At 37.2% G+C, this 13,723-nt stretch overlaps 1 protein-coding gene across 2 annotated transcripts in view; it reads right to left on the reverse strand.

Moving 5' to 3' along the window:
* AMMECR1 (AMMECR nuclear protein 1) overlaps positions 1 to 13,723 on the reverse strand; it is a gene marked incomplete at both ends in the record, with an annotated part of 103,761 nt that overhangs the window by 8,075 nt on the left and 81,963 nt on the right. For both annotated transcript variants that reach the window (XM_082681475.1, XM_082681476.1), the window contains one exon: positions 9,329 to 9,443. In XM_082681475.1, the coding sequence (XP_082537601.1) occupies positions 9,329 to 9,443 (115 nt within the window). The remainder of the gene's footprint in view (positions 1 to 9,328; positions 9,444 to 13,723) is intronic.

Raw genomic sequence — 13,723 nt, forward strand, 5'->3', positions numbered from 1 at the left:
GCTGAAACATGAAAAAGTCATCTGGCTAAAAGCATCAGTGAGTATAAAATGTGCTCTGGTTAAGTGGAGTAGGCTCCACGCAAGCCTTGGACCATTTGGGTCCCCAATTACCTACACGGTCCTGACCCTCAAAGCTAAATCTGCCCCTGATCACATCCTGGCCAATAAAGCCAATTTACTTCCTCAGGTTCATCCTGTCTTGGCAATGTCACAGTTAGTCCCACTCGTCCCCATTTTCAGAACCAAATGTTGGGTTTCCCTGTAACGTTATGGCCATAGCTCACTCCACTGATTTTCAGTGGGTTCACCTTGAATAAAATAAAAAATATCAGGAGGTCAAAGAATCAAACGTTTGTCTGACATGGCTTTGTTGCTGATATCATTTGGCAAAATAGGCTTTGCAATTAACAAAGCAGCCAGTCGCTGGTCATTCATGTAAGACTGACCTGCCAGGCTCAGTCTGCCAGTTCCACTGAATTGAATGGAAGGACTCTGTTTCTAAGGAGAGGGCACCCCTAACTTCTAGAGGCTGGCATCATAGGAGACACACATGCTCTCTCACAAAACAGCCTGTGGTACCACGGACAGAAACAAACACTGCATTGGACAACCCATGGGTCTGACCCAGAGTCTGGTGTTTCTAATATTTGTAGGAGGACAAAGCCACAAGTGATATTTTTGCCTGAAAGCACAAAACCCATAACGCAGCACCTTCAACTCATTCGCTCATAGCCCCACGGTACCTTTTGCCCCACCCCCAGCTCAGCCTTCTGCAGACTGACTCTTCCTCGTCCCAATGAAAGCAAATTCCACATAAAAGAAGAAAATACTCCAAACTTGGGTCTCCACCAAGAATAGTTCTTATTTGAGCAAGTAAAATTAGCATTTTCATCATAAAGGCTGATGACAATTTGCACAGATCCTAATGAAACACTTCCCCCAATCCTGATAATGTCGACTACACAAAAACAATGTCGACTGCGTATTGATTGTCCAGATCTGCCCATCAAATCCTCAAAGTTGTGATTCCTCATCGCTTTAGTCCACCCATCAACTTCAGAAGTAAGTCTGAAGTTTTGAAAGTGCCCATCTGATTAACAATTAACACTTAACAATTAACAATGGTTAACAATTAACACTTCAGAATCTGGCCAAATAATAAATTTTAAAAACAGTGTTGCTGCAATTCAGGGGTTTTTTCTCAGTAATTTTTACTTTTGTAAACCTTAAAAATTATAAACATGGATTTTTTTTTGTTTATAAAAATAGTACGTGCATATTACCAAAAAAAAAAAAAATCCCTTTTGAAAAGTATAAAGGAGAAAATAAAGATGACATGTAATCCTAGTACCACCTAGAGACAACTCTTGCCTTCGTGACTTAAAAAATAATCTTCTCTTGAACCAAATGAGATGTCAACAAGGACTATATTGTTAGGCTGTTTTTATCCATTATCTGACCAGTTCCTGTAGCTGTACTTGCTTTCAAATCTCCTTCAAGTGAGAAGCTCTTAAAAGCACAAGAAATACTACACAAATAAATCAAAAAGGGTAATTGACTGCAAAACCGTCACTTGGGCACAAGTAACCTTTTAATATAGTCTACTATAAAAACTCCACTTCACCATCTACCTCAGCTGAGGTTTTTTTTTTTTTTTCCCCTGTTGTTATTTTGTGAAAACAACTGCAAAGGTCTCCTTGACCAAAATACATATAAGCTGCTCTTCTCTAAAATCCCTGCAAATCGGACACCTTTAGCTTAGAAATTAGTTTGGTCTCCATGGACCAATTCTTGGCTTTTGCAGAGCTTACCAAAACACCAATTAGTGCCAATTTTGATTCATGTAGGAGATGTAGGAGACTTAGACATCTTGTCTATCAGGAACATAAGGGTGCCAATTTATTTCACAAAGGCCACTGAACAACAATCGGAAAACTTGTATTTTAACTAATATACGTGCAGCTCTAAAATACCTGGACTAGCTAATAATCACCCCCATGAACTCTGAAAGAATTAGTTTAAGATTTTAAAATAAAGCATGGCTAATGAAGAGGTGCTCTGAAAAGCTATGGAGCCAAACATGTTTATATATCATTTGCAGCGAAAGAAACTGTTCTTACTCTAAGGTTTTGCAGGGAACAAGAGACAGCTCAGAATGCAATTAAGGAAAAAAAAAACTATTCTCTGTAATGATTAATTATAATGAGCATTCCTTAAAAACTGAACAACCTGAAGCTTTCCAAGGAAAGTTCAGGCAACACAGGTGACCTTTAAATAAAAAGCCTGCTTTTTGTCAAAAGTTAGAAAAGTGCATTCCTACCGTTTTTTAAAAGGGAATGAGGAAGGGGGTGACTTTACAGACAAGGAAACTAAAGTAATAAAATAATTTTCTTAAAACCTAGAGATGTGATTTAGTTTGCTTTTCAAAGGCTGAGGGAAAAACACCTCTTGCAAATGTACCCAATATAAAAATGTTTGCCTGATAAGAAACTGAGAAAAATCTTATACACATTACAACTGTACATTGAGTACCTGACTCAATATAGTGTCACTCCGTCTACAAAAGAGATTTGTTCCTAAAAAGTTCCATATGGGTTGAACTTATGTAAATGAATTAATCTTCAAGTCATGAGGAGGACAGTAAAGAAACCCTATAGTGTGTCCTTCTGCAAAGGAAAATATCTATTTGTAAAGTGAATAATCACTCCCTAATATGTTTGCTTAATTTAGATTTATACATATAATATTGACTTAGAGGATGATGCAGTAATATAATAGAAGCATATATGGTTTAGAATAGAGTATTTTTCTTCCTAAAGAAAATCCTTTTGTGAAAAAGAAATCTAGAATGTAAAATTTTTAAAACTGGACTATCTTTCACTTTGCTGCCTACATTTAAGTTGGCAATGGCCATTTTAAAAGTTAGGGACCTCTTACGACTTCTAAATGGCTAGCAGTGATTGATTCCCTGGAAGTAAAACGAAACAAGCCATTTTTAAAACGGGAGTCACAGCGTCACACTGTGTCAGCATCCAGAGAAACCTTAGGAATTATCTAGTCCAACTTTTCCAGCTTCCTGGTGAGGAAACGGAGATCCAGAAAGGTCACCAAGCTGGGTAGTGGCCGTTAGGAAGAGAACCCGAGTCCCCTCGTTCCCACAATTCGGTACTCTCTTTTTATCAAATGCCAGGGATACACACACAGAGTCCAACTGTACAGGAAAGAGTAGACTGGAATGCAACTACTAGGGAAAGGGGTGGAAGAGTTTATGGATTTGGGGGAAGAAGCAGGAAAACGTTCCCACCACCAAACAACACACTGGGAGGGAAGCAGGAAGCGACTGGAGGAGGCCTGAGAATGGACTACAGCAGCCCATTTCGCTAAGAGTATCAATAGCCAATGGAAATTTTTATGCATTAAATCACCTTCTAGAAGTCACTTTACTTTGTTCGGCTTGCTTCCTCACTAGGCTTCTGATACATTGAATTGTTGATTCACAGCAAATTCTTTCTAGATGGCCAGGAAGCGTGAAGCATTCCTTTCCCAATGTTCCACAGCACTTGAAAAAACATTTAAAGTAGAGCATCAGGACAAAGACTAAATTATCATAATGATAGTGACATCTTATACAACAACCTCAAGGTCCCTGAGAAAATACTGTGAAAAACATTTTCTTGGATATATGAAGCCTATGTATTTTTTTAAAAAAGGCAGAAATCTTCAGTTAGAGGAGAAGCAAAACATAGTGTATATCACAGTTGGGAAAAAATAACCAAGGGCTGGGGGTTGACAGAACACGTACCACTAGAAGTCATTTCACTTGGTGACTTTGTGAGTCATGCTAACCATCTGTGTATGAATGGGAACACTGTTTTCAGTGGAACATTAAGAGGAGCTAGAAAAAGGTAAACCTTTAAGTGGGGAGAGAGGGTGAAAAGAACATGAACTTCTCAAATATATGTGAGATAATGATGGCAGCTGATTTATTCACCTCATCTGTTTACTCATGAAGGTTGCTACAAAAGCGCCCTATTATTAACTGCAACTGACCACGTCAGAAATCAGCTGCGATCATTCAAGAGGTGTGCTTTCAAAGTGAAGTGCAGCTCTCTGAGTACCAGCAGTCCAGCAAGCTTGGGTGCTTTAGGGACAGAGTGAGACTAGGGGCTTGAGGTCTAGCTTTATAGTCTGGGGACAGATTTTTGGCATCACATAAGGATCATGCTGGCCAGCCCCACCCAGCATGGGTTTATTCCATGTAAGTGTTGGGTGCTAAAAAGGAACCGTCTGCCTTAGGACCACAAGTGACAGCTGTATACACAGGTGAGATCTCAGTGATTTGGGGAGCTAGATATAGCAAACAGTACCTTATGGTTTGGGAAAATGTCAGTAATCTACTGAAATATGATCTGAAGGTCTACTTCAGGATACAAAAAATAGTTCTTCCTCATACCTTCAAAATGATCTTGTCTCTAAAGCAGAGATAAAAGATGCCTGACTACAATTTATAAAATATTTTGACATCTGTCAGCAAATTGCTACATCGGTCCCCCACAGGATCACTGAAAATGAGCAGCTAGTAGATGATACACCTAGAATCATCCCACGAGTCAAACTCCAGGGATTGTGATGTCATTGGTTTCATCTTCTTTCAGATCTTTAAAAGGAAACATGGCTCCCAAATAGTGTCACCATACGAGTTCTAGGCTCTGTACCATTTTAGAGGACTCCAACATGCTGCATGAGCTTTTCTTTCTTTCTAAAGCGCCATGTCTGTCAGCCATGCTGCCATTCAGAATTAAGAGAGTGCTGTCGATTGAAGAACACAGAACAATGGTGATAAGTTTCTGTGTTCAAACACAAGGCAGATCACTTCAGATTTCTCCCTAGGGGAGCAATTTTCCTCATTTAACAATCATTTTAGTCTTGCAGGTAGATATTTCTACTTATCAGCAATGAATTTTTTTTCCCCAGTTCAATCACTCCTCATTCTTCTCATGCCTACCAGGGCAATAAGTAGATCATGATGCGGGCAATGATAAGGGAGGGACCGCTGTTCCAGTTTGTCTTTACAGCCTTTTGTGGCTGGCTTTGTTGTTTTTAATGACTACCCAGGTTCCTTGAGAGGCTACCTACAGATACCCATTTTAAATGTATAATTACTACATTGAGGAAATATAACAGAAGGAAGCATTACTGATCATTCTGTCAGTTCAACAGTGACTTGAAATTAATTGCATCCACTTGTGAAACCACTCATCAAACATTCTTCACATTATCAAATAGAAGCATTCTAGCCTCTAAGTCTGACGTAGATCCTATTTTCCTACTAACTGCCGTCATAAAATTAGAGACATGTTACCAGAAGACAGCTCCCAAACAGGCTGAGTTAAAAACCTTGGATGGAGAGTAACTTCCAGCCCTGTGGCAGTTCACCTGTCATTTGAAAATTAGGTGTCTATTACCACTGGTCACGTCCCTCATCCTCATGACCACAGGGATGTCTTTCTTGTTGCTGAAGTTACCTAACTCTACCCTTGGGGACTTCTAGACTTTGCCCTCTCCCTGCATTGATCTGGGCATTTTTGTCCCTTTAATTAAGAATTCTACTGCAGTAACACGCTGCACCAGTGGGGGTCAACTCTCAAACTGTACTTCCACCAGAAAAGCCCTACGTTAGAGGCTTCTGCTCATATAAAACATACTCATTACCAATCCCTGACTTAAAAATTCTCTATTGAAATTCTGTAATCATCTCCTGTTTCCCCCTCTGGCATAAACATATATAGCACCTTGCATTTCCGGTTAAAGCGAGATACTTATGGTGAAAAGGATAGTTCATTCTTGGAAGAAAAGGTGTACCTATTGGACAGTGTGAAATTTCTCAAAGTGAAACGTATACCTTCATAATATAGACTGACTCCTCATAAAGGAAATCCACAATATAAATAATTAACTTATATACAAAGGTAAACCATAAACGAAGACTTCCCCATAGTCCTCTTTTTAATAGTGACTGTAAATTTAATATGATCTCAGTTACGTACACAAATATGCAGTTTTATTGATACAAAGACACAGAAAAAGAAGAGAAATAATTCCAAACTATTAACAGTGGTTATCTCAGAATGGTGTGACCGCAAATGGCTTGCATTTCTTTCTTTATATTTTTTGAATTTTTAAAGTTTTCTTCTTCTTAGAATTACTATATTATTATGGACAGTAGGTTTAAATACATACATATATATGCATATGTTCCTTTTTATTGTGGTAAAATACACATAACATAAAATTTACCATTTTAACCACTTTAAAGTGTACAATTCAGTGGCATTAAGTACATTCACAACGTTATACAACCATCACTACTATCCAGTTCCAGAACATTGTCATCACCCCCAGTGGAAACCCTGTACCCATTAAGCAGTCACTTCCCATTCACCCTGGCAACCACTAATCTGCCGTCTATCTTTATGGATTTGCCTACTCTGGATAGTTCATATAAATAGAATCATACAGTATGTGGCCTTTGTGTCTGGCTCTTTTCACTTAGCATAATGTTTTCAAGGCTCATTCCTGTTGGAGCATGTATCAGTACTTCATTTCTTTTTATGGCTGAATAATACTCAATTGCATGGCTATAATGCATTTTGTTTATCCAGTCATCTGTTGATAGACATTTGGGTTGTTTCCACCTTTTGGCTATTGTGAATAGTGCTGTTATGAACATTCATGTATAAGTTTTTGTTTCAACATCTGTTTTCATTTCTTTGGGGTATATACCTAGGAGTGGAATGTTATTGACATATGCTTTTTTTTAAATGTCTTTAATTCTACTTTGGCATTCTGTGTTTAAAGTAGCAATGCTTTTTCAGAATTATTAAGGATAACCTTAATAATATCATTCTTACAATAATACCATTCCATTTTCAATCACTGATTATGGTACATTTTTTTTTAAAGGCCAAATCATGTTCTTTTCAAAAATGTAATTTTCATCCTTATTCTTTGGGAACAAATTTCTTTTATGCTAGACACTTTAAACTATGATGAACTAACTGAAAAGGACAGTCTTTTCCTCTTAGCATAGCCATTCTAGCAGTACCTAAATCACTTTCAAATGCTTATATATTAAAAGTACAAAAATATATGCATTTTGTTGTTGTTTCTTTAAATGAAAAGCATCACAAAATAGACATCAATATTTAAACCTTAAGGGATGTATTAAATATACAATACCAAGTAGAAGCATACAGAATCTTCCAGAAATTCAAATGGTGATCAGAGAGGATAAATACACCCTCAAAGAGTACACAGTACCAATTCTTAGATGTTCTACCTCCCACCCTCCCAACAGAAAGATGATACGTCTCATGAACATAAAAGTCCAATAATATCAAGGTTCATTTTAGCTGTAGACAGTACTTGATGTGGGCTAAAGAAGATGATGGTGTGCTTACCCACACCTACTTAACAACTTGCCCCAGAACACATGCACACACGTTTATGCAATAAACATTCATGTACATGCCACACATGCACACTTATGCACACACGAATGCACGCCCTCCCCCCAGAACCATACTTCCAATTCAGTGGCTGCAAGTAAGGGAAGAAGTGTTTTTGTAGCTCAATCATCCCTTAGGTCTCAGGCTTTTTCTGTTATTATCACTCCCATCCCCACCAATACACACACCGCACCCTGCAATTCAGAAAGCAGAAATAAAATTCTAGCTGGAGAAGAGGGAGTAGTCCCCTTAAAACGGTCAAAGAACCACCAAAACTGTAATATTTGTTAATAAGTAAGGGATATGATTTGGGATCATTTAAAAATAAAGTACTGGGAATATTTCTATAATATCGGTGGACTTCTCTTTAAGAAAAATTCAAATAGGAACAATAAAACTTATAGAAAACAATCAGTTAGGAAATTTTAATCCCATAAAAGGTTTTACACACTCCAACTTTCCCAGGATCAACACTATCAACAAATTTTATTTCTTCCTTTAGAAAAAAATCTTAAGATGCTTTCGTATTCTAATAATGCTCCCAAAAAACCCTACCACAAAATGCAGAAAGGAACTCTTTCATCCTACTCTCTGCAGAATTTTTTTAAATAGCTCTGGCATAACAACAATGTTTATATCACAGAGATTTTTTTCAATGAATATTACGAACTTTATAAATGTCTTTTTCTCTGTGTGGAAAAACTGAATCGCAATGGAGTAAGTTGTCCAAAGTCTCACAAGGAATGAGGGGAAAGCCAAAAATAAAATTAACTGTCAAGAAAGTGGTCTGTCCACAAAGCAAAATATCTCAGTTATCATGGGGGACAGTCATTCTAAAAAGGCAGTAGAATTAAACATGTTATATCATGATACAGTCATGTCATTTACGAGTATGTGTATGCACACGAATGCCCTGTATATCACTGAATTCCCATTGTTTAATTCTTACAGCACTTACTTCTTCGTGATTGTGTATACTCCTTTTCTCTGCTATTAGACTCTAAGATGTTTATGGCAGGGACCAAATTTTAACACTTTTGTACATGTAGCACATGCCTTGAATACAGTAAGCAGTCAGGTAACATGGGTATGTTTGCGTGTAAAATTTCATAGACATACACTCAACTAACTCCCTCCAACCACCAAAACAAATCATGGTGAGAACCTTTGAACTTCCTTAACAACTCAACCCCACATACTAACGAAGAACAAAAATATGATCAATATAGGCTACTCAGATAATCCCAACGCACAGAGACACCCTAGATATATATACCCTTACGTGTTAGTGTGTGGAAATACACAGATTAAGGTAGCCAGGAATGAATTAGCATGGTTTACCTGTAGTTAACCAACACCCTGTTATTATCCATGAGCTGACTTCCCCAAGTGATGTATTATCCTAACCCTTTTGCTCCTTGTTTCTGTGATGTATCCCCTGACTACCTTAACTGCTTGGTGGCAGTCACACCAGAGTGCATTGGAATGGAATTAAGAGGAGAAATAAATTCCCATCAGTCCTGCCTACTACTTGTTAACAGCTTTTATGAGGTGCTGTAGTGAAGTAATAGGATAAAAATGAAGAGCAAATTCAGTTTGGGGGATTAAAACAACACAGGGTACTTTGCCTTTAAAAAAAAAAAAGAAAGAAAAACTCCTTTGCTTACAATCTCATTGATCAGCTGTGAGGTTTATCCAAGTTACTCTCCACCTCCATTACGATAGGAAATGGGCTGAAAGAGTTATTTTCTGGGCCTAATTTTTAAACAATTACTCAGGAGTTACTTTCATTTTTCTTTAAAAATTCTCTATAGCCTTACCTCCCAGTCCAAATAATCACAGACGTCTTCGAAGTTAGTGAGCAGAGACACTGAGCAGAACAGCCGCGGCAGCTCATCCCTTGTCATTGGGGGAAAACGGCTATCTTTAAGGGCGCTGTTGAAAACAAAGCAAATATTAAAGCAATCACTAGATATGAGAGTTCTTAGTTTCAAAGGCAGGCAATCATTTGAAAAAGGTATGAGATTAAAAAAAAATCTCAGGTGAGAAAGGTGCCCAAATCTTCAAATGTATTCACAGGCTCCAAAGATTTTAGAAGTCGTTATTTTTGTTCATTCAGTAGATTGTGTTTACTAGCCAATTCTGTGACCAATTCAGTTGTAAAAACTGAACGATCAATTATATTTCCTGTACAGTTATTTCCTTGTATGTTTCCCTGTTACTTGTAGAACCTGACAATGTTTTATTTTACTTTTGAGGAGAATAAAAACCAGAGTAGTGGAAACTTGTGGGAAGATTTCTGGGTCTAGCACTGTTGGAAAAAATATATACATATTTCATGTTGTTAAAAAAAAAAGGTTCATACTAGGTTGACCAGTTACCATAGAACAGCATCTAAAGAGTTCAAAAAAAGATAAAAATTTTACTTTCTTCAAGCAAAAGAAATCAAAGAAAATGAAAATAATCATGCAAATTACACACTAAAAATACAAGGATTTCAGTTCCCTATAAAGGATAATTCAAGATATGACTCAAAAATTGTGACACTTCAGGAAATAGCACTAATCTTAGGAAATAAAATGATGATTAGGAGACCATTAATCACATCAATGGATTTCTGAGTACATCAAGTCTGACTGGACCCTGTAATCAAGGGTAGTGTACCACAGTGCCTAACTGTAGAAAAACCCAACTGTAAAGGACAAAAACGTTGGAAGATCGTAATTCTTCCTGCAACAGTAGAACAGACAGAAAACACAAAGACATCCACACACCACACACACACACACACACACACACACACACACACACACACACACAGGCACTGTGTGTTCCTTGTACTTTTAAAAGAAACCACTTCCTGGTCAAGAAAACAAACACACCTCTGATTACACACTATATTAATGGTACTGCTGGCATTTGCGCTGTCGCTCTTCAAATGTCCTATAAAGCAGAGCCAGGCATAGAAAATGTTTTCACAGATTAATCCTTAAGAGGTTAAAAACTTAGAGCCTACAAACTGCTTGGGTCGTAACAAAGTTCCATGACCTTCGGAAATAATTCCTTTTTCAGTGAGTTCCTCATTGTTGGATTTTCTTTTTTCCATCCCTTCCTTTGCATTCAGAAACTCACTCACTCTACTGTACAAATATACCCCTATGTTTGTAAGTATTTTCAATACGTTTTGGTGTTCATTCTATCCTGCTATACAGAGGAAAATGCTTACAGAAAGATAGAGATGTTATATATAAAGCATACATGTTTTTCCCCATTCGAGGAGCCAAGATTAACCAAGAAAATCAGGAAATCTGTGATAATTCATACTCTGAGAACAGCACTTCACTACTTTATAATTTAACAACATAAATTTCCTATGGCTTGGCTTCTTTTATTTTCCAACTGGCAAATAAAGTTTAAAAAAATATTTTCAAGTTGTCATTCAAAGCCAAGATGAAGACATATATGGTGTGTGTGTAACGTCCCCCCAGCCCCAGACCTGCCACAGGAGAGAAGTTCTAAAACACAGACCAGAAGAATCCCATGCATAAAAACGCAAAGGCCAATCACACTTTCAGTTTTCCTTGTGAAAAGCAAAAAAGGGGAAAAGAGCCTTATACATTAGAATAACATAAAATATAATTTTTCGGGTTATAGATTTTTATTGTGGTAATATACATAACATAAACATTACCGTTCTAACCATTTTTAAGTGTACATTTCTGTGGGATTAAATATATTCACATTGCTGTACATCCACCATCACCAACCATCTCCAGAACGTTTTTCATCTTGCCCAACTGAAACACGGTACCCATTACACACCAGCTCCCCATTCCTCCCTCCTCCCAGCCCTTGGCAAAAATGTTGTAATTTAAATACACTTTTATAATTTCAAATAATTATAGTAATATAGTCGCAAATGTTTTTCATCTATAACAGCTTTATTGACATATAATTCACATACCATAAAAGTCACCCTTTTAATGTACACAATTCAATGGTTTTTAGTATATTCAGAATTGTACAATCATTACCCCATCCAATTTTAAAACATTTCATCACACCAAAAAGAAACCCTATACCCATTAGGAGTCAGTCCCTATTCTCCCCTCCCCCCAGCTCCTGGCAAGCACTAATCTCCTTTCTGTCTCTCTGGATTTGCCTGTTCTGGACATTTTATGTAAGTGGAGTCATACAATATGTGGCCATTTGTGTCTGGCTTCTTTCACTTAGCATAATGTTTCTGAGATTTTATCCATGTTGTAGCATGTATCAGTACTTCATCCTTTTTTAATATATTTTCTTCTGTTTGATAAATTTGACATGTTACATTTTGTAAAAGTACATCATCTTTTTAATTACCCAATAATATTCAATTCTATGGATATATCACATTTTGTTATCCATTTATCTGTTGAAGGACATTTGAGTTATTTCCACTTTGGGGCTACTATGAATAATGCTGCTATGATCATTCATGTATGAGTTTTTGTGCGGACAATAATGTTTTCATTTCTCTTGGGTAGATACCTAGGAGTGGAATTGCTGGGTCATGTGGTAATTCTATGTTTAACTTTTTGAGGAACCATCAAACAGTTTCCCATAGTAGCTGTACCATTCTACATTCCCACCAGCAATGTACGAGGGTTCCAATTTCCCTACATCCTTGCCAACACCTGTTACTGTCTGGTTTTTTCATTATAGTGCTAGGCCTCCTTTAATGAAAAGGTTTTTGTATCTAGCTCTAGCTTTTACATTAAAAAAATACACATGTTGAAGTTGCCATGCAGTTAATTTCTCAACACTTTGAGGCAAGTTATTATTTTGTTTATTTCCTAGCAAATCAGTGAAAGGTATATTTTAGCTCAGTGCAATTCAAACTATTATTTCAAATCAATGAAATTTTCAAGTACCTAAAACGTAACTGAGGATCAGGCTAGCAAGCTTTCCTCGTGATATGCAGCTGGGTGCTCAATCATTTGGGGCTTTTAAAAAAAGAATGTTTAGAACAAAGAGTGAGTGGGAGAGGGCTAGTATGGCTAATAACATAAATAACAATCATGCCTCGCCATACCAACACTCAAGTGTTTTAACTTCAGAACTCTGAAATAGTGAAGGTACATTAATCGTGATGGAAACAGTCTGATTTTACAGAAACACTCATTCAAACAAGACTTTTAATTCTTGCGTTTTTCATCAACTCTAAGTAACTTTTCATTAAATTCATGAACACAGACAAATTCTAAAAGGCAGGAACCCCTCAATATCTCTAAATGCAAATTCCTAGGGAAAAGAACTAGCAATGAAAGCCTAGCAAGGATTTAAGGGATTATAAGAAAAAGATGAAAAATGTGGCTGGAGACTGACCTCAGAGCTGCTAGGCTGGTGTGGATGGCTGATAAACAAGAGGATTCAGCTTCCCTCAGCCCCGTTCTCTTTAGTATATAGAATATGTGATGTGGAAGCTTAGCCTTTAGAGAGGCTATGCTGTCTGGAGTCGGGCAGTGACTTGCTCAAGGTGACCCAGCTAGTTAGTGACACAGGTAGGGGTACAACCCAGATTCTCTGACTCAAGTCCACAATTCTTTCTAGTATGTGTACCTTAGTTGCCACCTTTGACTGGATTATGGGTTTCTTTTTGAATTTTAAAATGAAATGCTTGCTTTACTAGGCAATTCTGATCTCATACCTGCAGTGCCTCTGCCTAAAGAAGATAAATAATCATTTAATAGCATTCATTAGTAGCCGGAGGGTAGACAGAGCTAGACTTCCTGTCTACTGGAAATCTGCAGGAGCAAAAAGGACTTTAAAATATTAATATTGTCCATGGAAAGCATTTTATACCAAAGTAGTGTCTGCCAATTTAAATTCTAGGCAGTCTGAGGAACTGACAAAGAAAGAGATCTTGTAACAAACTCGTATGAAGTTATCTTTGCTACAGTAGGAAGCCATTTCCTAGTGTTTAAATATCGCTAGGAAAAAAAGAACACTTATGTACAAAAACCTGCGGGCTGCTCCATCACCCGTATGATGGATGGCTAAGGTTTAAACAACAGTTTAATTCAATACCAAATTCAAATATATTCAAATTCAAATTGGCATCCTCCCAAGAATATATTTCACCTAATTGAGAAGCAGCATTAACATCTGTCAAAGTTAATATCTAATGTTAAATAGCACTTTAATGAAAATGAACATTAAAAAAAGGAATTAGC

This window comes from Grampus griseus (genome assembly GCF_964374135.1).
Source record: "Grampus griseus genome assembly, chromosome: X".
Taxonomy (NCBI): Eukaryota; Metazoa; Chordata; class Mammalia; order Artiodactyla; family Delphinidae; genus Grampus; species Grampus griseus.